Below are 9087 nucleotides of genomic sequence, written 5' to 3' on the forward strand. Positions count from 1 at the left end.
GGGGCTTACTGAATGTCAAAACCAATAGATCTCAAACTTTTTTTCTGGCGTGCCTCCCTTCAGGAGTCAGAAAAAGTTAACACCCCACTGTTCCTCATCAAATGTTAACAATGAAAAAGTATTAAAACTTATTTAGTGAAATGTCAGCACAGCATCTGCAACCTCTTGTTTTGGAAAAAACTCTGTGTAAACCATCCTGATATCAAAATAAAGTTAACATATAAGTGAGCCTTAATCACATCACAGGTGTAAGTATCACAACAGACGTCATTGTGTCAAAGTAACTGAGGATGGAACACAGATTTTTTTCTTGGCCTAATTTTTTGTGTGTCTTTTACAGCATGAACCTGTGCTGCAGTAGATCAAAAACTGAAGAAAACCATGAGTCAACAGATGGACATTACCCGTGGAAAGATCAATGCTGCTGAAGCGAAACAGAGCAAAGTTACAGAGGTTTGATTTTGCAAATTAAAAAAAATTGGCACCATCTGTGAGAGCTGATATTTCTTCAGCATTGAAAAGCAGAAATTTGGCTTTCTTGCTGGAGGTCAATTTCGCAAAACAAATCAATAAACATACTCTAAAAAATTATGGACTGGTGCGTAATGCGTCCGCGCGTAAAGAATCAAATAAGGCAGAAAGTAGGAATTTATGACAGGAAACTGCTGTTGAAACACACTGCGAAATGGAGCTGTGCAGGAAATGTGATTGCATCAAAGTGGATTTTTTTGGTAACAATACAGCACAGGTAAGACAGAACTGATGCTAATGTTTGTCACACTTGAAGCAAAATTTTGGTCTCCTTTTGCTGCTGGCTTAGTGAATTTTTGGTTGGGTCGTGATGAAACTTGCACTTTTGGACTCGGTGAGATCTGTGCTTTCAACAGAGACATTGTCCGTGTACATGCTGTCAGATTTGTTGTTTTAGCTGTGTTTGGTGGTCATGGAAATGGTTTTGTGAGCTTTAGCTAAGATTCTGATATTTCAGTGATGCCACACATCTATATTTGAATAACAGATCTGGCAGCACAGCCTGTGAAACTAGCTGTTGCTTTCAGTATCAGTTTCAGATGAAAACGCCGTTTTCAAATTTATCTGGGCTGGTGTGGATGTTGTCTCAGTGGGGGTTTTTGAAACCCACGTTGAAGTGTAAAACCTCAGGGGAAGTGCTATTTTAAAAGTTTATTCAGAGGTACAGTAGGGCTCAAGTGTGTTTTTTTTTTTATAGTTTAGCAACAGGTCAGGCTGGCATCCGGTACTCAGTGAATGATCAGCACAGCTCCTCAATGTGTGCTGATAACTCTACTTCTGCCTTTTTCAGGAGATGTTTAAAAGAAAGCCTACACACAACACACCGGCATGTAGATGACAGTAAGTGTTCATTTGCATGAGTCGGTGAGCTTTGTGTACCCTCAGGGTTACTTTTTTGCAAAATGTGTGTCTAAACAAATGTGCAGTTGGTTATAGCAACAGAGATAACAGTTTGTTTGAGTAGCCTTGTCAAGAATCTGAAACAGAGTTTTTGCCACTGCACAGAGCATAATCGGTAACCTGAGGGAAACTGATGATGCCAAAGCACAGGAGTTCCAAAATGAGACAAAATGTATCCAACAACAACACAGAGTGAGGGCGTGCCAGATGCACATTTCCATCGTGTTCAGTAATGTGTAAAAAATGTCATGCTTACAGCCCCGAATAAACATAATTCAGGTGTTACTTGAAAACGTTACTGCCTGCAGGCCCCAGTTCTCCCACCACTTCATCCCACCTCTCCTACTGCTGCCCCCCAGCCATTCCCGTACAAGCTGCACAGATGGTACAGAGCTCCTGTCGAGTGAGCTCGCTGATTGCCTGCAGGATCTCTGCCTTCCCGCTCCTCACTCTCGTCTTGCAGTGAACCAACTGTGTTTATACCGCAATCTGAAATGGTTACACCCATTGTCAAGTCTTTGACAAAAAGGTCTCAGTGGGAACAAGCAGAATCAAAACAAAACTTGGCTGAAGATCCACATCGACGACGATCCCCACCAAACACACAGAAAGCCACACTTGGAAGATGAGATGCTATGGGCCAATAAAAAATGCTGTAATACACCAGTTTCAGTCCAAGAGGGATCTCGTGGTGTTTCAAAATCTGATCAGCAGGGGAAAAAAAAGAAATGTCATGCACTCTGGATCTTCATTGCGCAACTGCTGTTTTTCCTCGAGTTTATGGGTTTAGAGCAATGCTTTCACTTTTACTTTTCGTGTTTTGATTCAGCCATCTTGCGTTTCATTTGCCTTCTACTTTAAAATGTCAAAGGATATGCTCAGTGAAAACCAACTAAACATTAAAATCGAGTTAAAAGTTAGTGAAGGCCACAGTACAAAAGCAATAATCCGCATCACAGATAAGCACACTGGGAACTGCCTTTTACCTTTAAAGACATACAATAAGAAAACAATATTTTGGCTTTTCTTCCCCCCAAAAAATGAAATAAGCCAATTATTTCCCAGGGAACCACCGATTTATCGTTAAAGACATGAGACACTTATCTTACAGTGAGATACCAGGACGCCAAGCAGAAGCTAATTGTCACCAAATTTACAGTAATCACCAACTAGATTTCAGCAGAAACGCCTCTTACAATAAACTGTTTACCACAAAGGACATGACGGATCATTCTGAGGAGCTGTGCCTAATCAGCAGAGGCTCCGTCCACCCTTGTTAACATTCATGTGGGAAGCAGTGAAAGGCCAGAAAAGAAGAACAGAAACATAGGAAAAAGAGCACAGAAGAGGAAGAAAAGTCTGCTGCAGAGGATGCCAGAAATTCTTGGTATTGCAACATCCCCACCACAATTACAGAGCAAAAACTTATGATTAAGTAAGAAATGGGACTGATTTGAATAAGGAATAAAGACAGTTTGGTTTCGATCTGCACTGAAACTTCTACTACCACAAATTGAGATCACGCATAGTCACGACTGCAAAAAAACCAAACAAAAAACACTTAAGTGAAAGTGATCACTCACCTGTTTGCTCTTGGGGTGAAAATTGATCTTTAGCAGCTTGACTGCAGTCTGATGCAAGAAGTGTGGGTCCAGCACTCTAACTTTACTGGCATCACCCAACCAAATTTGAGGAGGGGGCTTCCAAAAGCCTTTCCTGACCTGGCAAAGACAAAAAAAACAGACAAGGTGTTTACAGACTGAGAGTGAAAACGGCCACGAATTGCCCTTTATTTGGCAGAATGGATGCATGCAAGGAGAGACGCATGTAAATCTCCCTCATGTTTGGAGGACACTAAATCGATGTGCAAATTAGCGGGTAATGACCCTGCAACTATTAGCAGCAGGAGGCCGGAGGTGCCGTGGGATACGGAGTGAACGATGCCTGCAATGGAAACAACATTTAACTCTGGAGAGTGCTGGCACTGCTCAAGTAGAACCTCTTAAGTAATTGTTCCTGATATGCAAGACAGACAAGCTTGAAAAGTAAAGAGAATGTGTTCAGTTGAGGCAGAGAGAGGAAAGAACGAAAGAAAGGGAGATGACTGTGTGTGCGTAAGAGAGTCTGTGTTTGCATGTGGGAGAGTGCATTCTCACACACATCCAGTACCCTCTTCTCATTGTAGAGGATCTCTTTGAGCCACCGTAGATCTTGCTGTTTGAAAGGCACCAGGACCATAAGGGTGTCAGGCTCATTGTCCAGTCCAGGGTTGTAGAAAGCTGACTCAGGGTAGAAGAACCTCATGGTGGTCTTGTTCCCCACGTCTTCCTCATAGCCTCTTACCGGGGCATCATTCAACCTGAGGCAGGAATAAAATATGTAAAGAAATTTAAAAAAGGATTTTCAGAGCTGTTTTAGTCAGGATTTCAATTTTTGCAATTAGAAAAAAGTTGATGTAAATGAGCATTGAATAACCATTATTCAGTGGATCGTGAAATACTGCACTCCCCACCTGCAGCTAGCCTCTCAGAGCTTCAACCGATTCAGTTTTTACATAAATGATTTAAGGTCTGATCGCATGCTTAAAGACACTGGAGGTAACATGACCTCGGCCTTGAGCATAGTTTAGGTAAAGATCCATTAGGTGATCTTTGCATGCAATGTTCACTGAAATCTGATAATACTCTAAGAGGAGTAACAATTCTTGTAAATCACATAAGCTCATGGGTCCTTCAGCCCGAAGTTGACAATTCTTGATTTCTTGTGTTTTTGCAGATTTTTCACACTTACATGTTGCAGATCAATAAACTAATTTTATCTATTAGACACGGACAACCTGAATAAGTACATGTGGCAGAGTTGTGGTCCCTGGCTGAGCTGCAGGGGAGGGGTGGTGCAATGAACTCAAGTATGCATATGTTTTTTTACAGAACTTTATGCTGTTGCACAAACTCAACAGCTACATCCTTTATTGCACAGATAGTCCATGACCATCTCTTTAGTTTCTGACGCATTAATGTGCAACAAGGACAACTTGCAACACTCTTTTTCTGGTCAAGGTTTACTCAGCAGAGATGCAATCACTGTAAAAATAAAACTGGAGAAAACGCACTTCTGTGATGGCAAATAAAACACGATTTACCAACATGTCACACCGCAATCAGTCTTATGAATACTAAGAAGTTGCAGCAGCATTAATTTTGGTGTATGTGTAAAGTTGCACCCAGATATGTCGTCTACTGACAGATATTATCTATCACACGATTAAGAGCTGGGGGGGAAAAATTAATAAAAGTTAAAAAGTTGCCTCAGAACAGGATGACTAACTCACACTACGCTGTACACAGCCTGAAATTCGAAACCTTGTTCACTCTGTGAAATAAAAAAACATCTGTGTTTCATCACTTAACAAAAAAATACAATATAACTCTATAGTTGACAAATTCAATAGCACAGACTGAGAACATTAAATTATTAGCAAGCACTTTGAGAACTTAATTCTCAACAGGCTCTTAAGAAGTCAAGCAGTGTTTCCATGGCAGGAAAAAAGCCAGATGACGTCAAAATCTCAGGCATGCATTGAATTCTGAGTGTCAATAACCTGACTTGGCTGGAAAATAATTAGAAGAGAGCGAGAGACGTGAGGGGAGGGAAAGAGGGGGGTTGGGGGGGGGGGGTGCATTGCTGCCAGGCCTAATTCTGGCTGCTTGAAAGAGGCTTAAAAAAACTCAGAATGCGGTCGCTCATTCCAAGGCTGTAAAGTCAGATCTGCTAGATGCCTTTGTCCCTGAGTAAACTCAATGCTTTCTTTTCTGCTTTTAAAGAACCTGATTTGACCCAAACTTAGCCTGAGAGGACGGCTCTGTGTCAGAGTCACATGCTTATACAGTCTACAGCTAAGTGAATTAAACCCTATTTAGAGAGGCTGAGGGTAAAAGAAATCAACACATTCTCTTTTATAAATGCAATAGCAATGAGTCCTAACTGCCTTGAAACATGGAAGTTTAACTGCTCTCCTTTTAAATCAACCTTGGACATGATTTTTTCTGATTGGCTGTGCTTGATAAACAGAAGGGCAGAACAGCAGGTTGGTTGGGTTTCAATCCCTACAACAAAAAGTGTAGATGACTTCACTAATGATATCGCCAACAGCTCTATCCCTCAACCTGCTTGTACATGCACCTATATTTGAAAGTCCTACATCCCTTAATTCACGAGTTATTGCGCTCGCAAACTTGGGCATCCACCCAACCTGGCTGTCCACCAGGCGAGGTGATGACATTACCCCAAGCCTTTCAGGCTGAGGGGCTGAAGACTGTCAGCAATCAACTATTTAGAGCAGTCTGAAGTCTGAGCTTCTGGCTTAAAGACATTTAAGCCATATACTGACTTCATTGTTTGCAACTTTGAACATTTTAAATCCAAGCATCCATCTAAATAATTGGATTTAAATATATGGCAGACACTTTCAAACACACTTTAACACCACTATTATTGCACAGTAGAGCATATCATTTCATTTTAATACCATAATCAGGAAAAATGATTTCACTGTTGTGTGGAGTATGATTATTGCTTACCGAATGACCACATCGTATTTATTGATGATGCTTCCCAGGGAGCTGTTTTTAATGGCAAAGCCATTACCTATGACTACACAAGTTCTGCACTCAAGGCTGTGGAGAAAAACAACACAGGTTCACATTATGAATTAAATGTGGCAAATTTGTCTTTATCAAGGTTTCTCATCGGTCTTAAAATGAACATGTTTTGTTCAGTTACAAACAAAATGGCTCTCTGGAAGCAAAAACCTATCATCACTACTGGAACAGCACGCGAGGACATAAGGAACAGTTATAGGGAACAGTTACAGAGAGCGTTTTCACAGAACTCTTTGCAACCATGTTAAAAATCAAGTACAAGGCCACAGTTAGCATGTTAAACGTTAAAGTTCGTGACAGCACAATTAAAAAAAGATGGAACAAGTGTGGCTTGTTTGGAACGTTTGCCAGGAGAAGGCCTCGTCTTTCTAAAAAGAACGTGGCAGCACAGCTTAGGTTTGCAAAGCTGCATTTAAACAACCACAGGAGCTCTGGAACAATCCTATGGGCAGACGAGAACAACGTGGAGATGTTTGGCCATAATGCAGAGTGCTACATTTGGCAAAAACCAGTGCCTGCAAACCTCCATGTTGTAAAGAAAAATGGACCAAAATTCCTCCACAACGATGTGACAGATTTCAAGTTATTGCTGCTAAAGGCGGCGCCACAAGCTGTTGAATCATAGGGTGTTTTTCACAGGACTGCATAGTGTGTATTTGTTGGCACCGATCTTGGCCTACTCTATTTTGAACATGATGGCTTGAATTGGTAAACAGAGCAGGATACTGAAAATTTTTTAAATAGTTAAGAATATTTAGAATACCAATTAGAAAAGTGCAGATTAATATTCTTGTAAATAAATAAATTGTAAGATGGTCTAAAAAAGCAAATCGTTAACCATGATTGCAATGTTAAACTAATTCGCTTTACTACTGTTGGCCAAGTTTGCTAAAGTGCGCTCAAACTTACTTTTCAATGTTGGCTGGCACGTGATAATTTGTAGTTACAGCAAGCACTTTCAGTAGCAGCAGCTCTGGGATGAAAAGTGAGAAATGGAGAAGTTCAAAAGTTCACGCCGAACACAGAGCTTGAATTGGTGAAAAAGCTACAGTCCTGGGTTTCAGCTGTATTAACAGTTTAAGATGTCATCTATTTAATCCCCAGTCTTGGTCCCAGTCAAAATGAGACAAATTTGCTAAAAGTGAGTGGGAAGAGTGGGGATTAATTTAAAATGCAAGGTCAACATACCACTGCCCTTAATGCCATAAGGTAATGCCAGATCTGACAGATGCTGCCGCCAAAAGAAATCCTCCATTTTCATAAAGAGCTGCGTCCGTCTGCTAATGCTGCATGAGAAATGTCAAAGCAGGGTTTATAAGATGATACCACACAGTTTCAGTGTACAGATGAGTTATGCTGCCAGAGGCTTTGTGGCCGGGAGAGCAAAGAAAACTGCTTCAAGTTTTTTGTCTAAAATAATCAACCCACACAATAGACAATACCATATGTTCTGCCAAGCAGTACAGTGTTCAAGCTAGCACATAAAAAAGAAAAAAAACTGCTTTGTAATCTTAACTGATGCACTAGCGTTACCAAATGTTCTGGTACCCATTAAGCAGGTAAGCCAGCCTCGTTATAAGAAAATCACCTATTTATATGATGCCATTCAATAGCAATTTCCTTCATTAAAATTCTCCGCTGACATTCCCTCGCCATGGAGAGGGGAAAGAAAACAATAATGCTCACAGAGCCTGTGGAGTGAGACAAATGTGGCAGGTTGTAATATGTGAAACAGTTGCTCTTCTGTGCTCACTCACTCCAGCTGTTTATAACCTACTGTCTTTGACAGTAAGTCTCTCAGGCATTTATTACTCTTGTGTGCCAGCTAGCCCTCTGTAGGAGATCAGGATAAATCTCCGGGCAGGGAGTCTAATTAGAGAAATGTCATTGTAACTGCCTCGCAGGCTTCCCTGTGACTGACTCATGTTAAAAATCCAACAACAGCGGACTGGTAACTCTGAACTGAACTGAACTCTTTTTCAGCTACACATCTTAACTGTTGCAAATGTTAAAGGGCAGGCGGTGGAAGGTCGACTGGGCTAAATAAATAAACAGTGACCTTGGATGAGGTTTGGCCAAACCACACATTCCCTTTTACTAATAGAGCAGAGCCAAGAATAAAGGTGAGTAAATATACAGGTCGATAAACTGATAAAGAGACTAAAAGATAGATAACTGTGAGCATGTTAGAGAATGTGAAACAGGGATTAGTTAACAAAACGGGCTAGACATTATCAAGTTATAAAAAAAATATGTATATGTCATGAAGACATTGTTAGCCAAAATTAGTTTTTCACATTAACTCCCCCTCTCTGGCTTTTTATCAAGACATTCCACTGGAATGACTGAAACTTACTGTAACCATTATTTAGATGGAAACTCTTTTTTTAAACATAACTCTTCTTCTCTGTAAAATATGCTTTTCTGTCATGACTGGTACAGAGCAGTCCAGTTTCAAGGAACTCGGCACTTTATGTTCAAATAAAAACACTGCTATACACCACTCCTTTAATAAGTCAGTTTCCCCAAAAAAAAAGAAAAAAAGAAAAAAGAACACACAGACATGCCATTACTCACTTAAAGTTAAGGCTCTCCCATTTCTTCTGGGTTAGCCAGCCACCACACAGCGACTTGCTACTGCTGGGAGACTTGCTGGTGCCTCCATAGCTGAAAGACAGTTGCCACAGATGGCATGAAAACTACTGCTGAATCAGTGAAAATGGAAAGTGCCAGTAATTTAGTCCAAAATGCTCAAAAAGTGCAAAAATTGCTATGTGTGAGGGTTTGGTTGACTAGCAGCTCAGACCACTTTGTGAATAGGCTGTCTTCTCAGATTTTAGTGACTCAGCGCTGGCCAGAAATCCTGCGAAATGGGTATTACTGTGATTCTGTGACTCAATACGAAAGAAAGAAAGAAAGAAAGAAAGAAAGAAAGAAAGAAAGAAAGAAAGAAAGAAAGAAAGAAAGAAAGAAAGAAAGAAAGAAAGAAAGAAAG

General features: G+C 40.6%; 1 protein-coding gene across 4 annotated transcripts in view; it reads right to left on the minus strand.

The window, feature by feature from the left end:
* st3gal4 (ST3 beta-galactoside alpha-2,3-sialyltransferase 4) overlaps positions 1-9087 on the minus strand; it is a 47426-nt gene that overhangs the window by 2555 nt on the left and 35784 nt on the right. For 3 of the 4 annotated variants that reach the window (XM_013911097.1, XM_013911099.1, XM_013911092.1), the window contains 6 exons: positions 8670-8759; positions 7281-7378; positions 7002-7065; positions 6012-6107; positions 3592-3790; positions 3015-3152 (listed from right to left, as the gene is read on the minus strand). In XM_013911097.1, the coding sequence (XP_013766551.1) occupies positions 3015-3152; positions 3592-3790; positions 6012-6107; positions 7002-7065; positions 7281-7378; positions 8670-8759 (685 nt within the window). The remainder of the gene's footprint in view (positions 1-3014; positions 3153-3591; positions 3791-6011; positions 6108-7001; positions 7066-7280; positions 7379-8669; positions 8760-9087) is intronic. The other variant, XM_013911100.1, reaches the window with a different exon arrangement.

The sequence above is a fragment of the Pundamilia nyererei genome, unplaced genomic scaffold (genome assembly GCF_000239375.1).
Source record: "Pundamilia nyererei isolate P.nyererei 1_Seehausen unplaced genomic scaffold, PunNye1.0 scaffold00003, whole genome shotgun sequence".
Lineage (NCBI taxonomy): Eukaryota > Metazoa > Chordata > Actinopteri > Cichliformes > Cichlidae > Pundamilia > Pundamilia nyererei.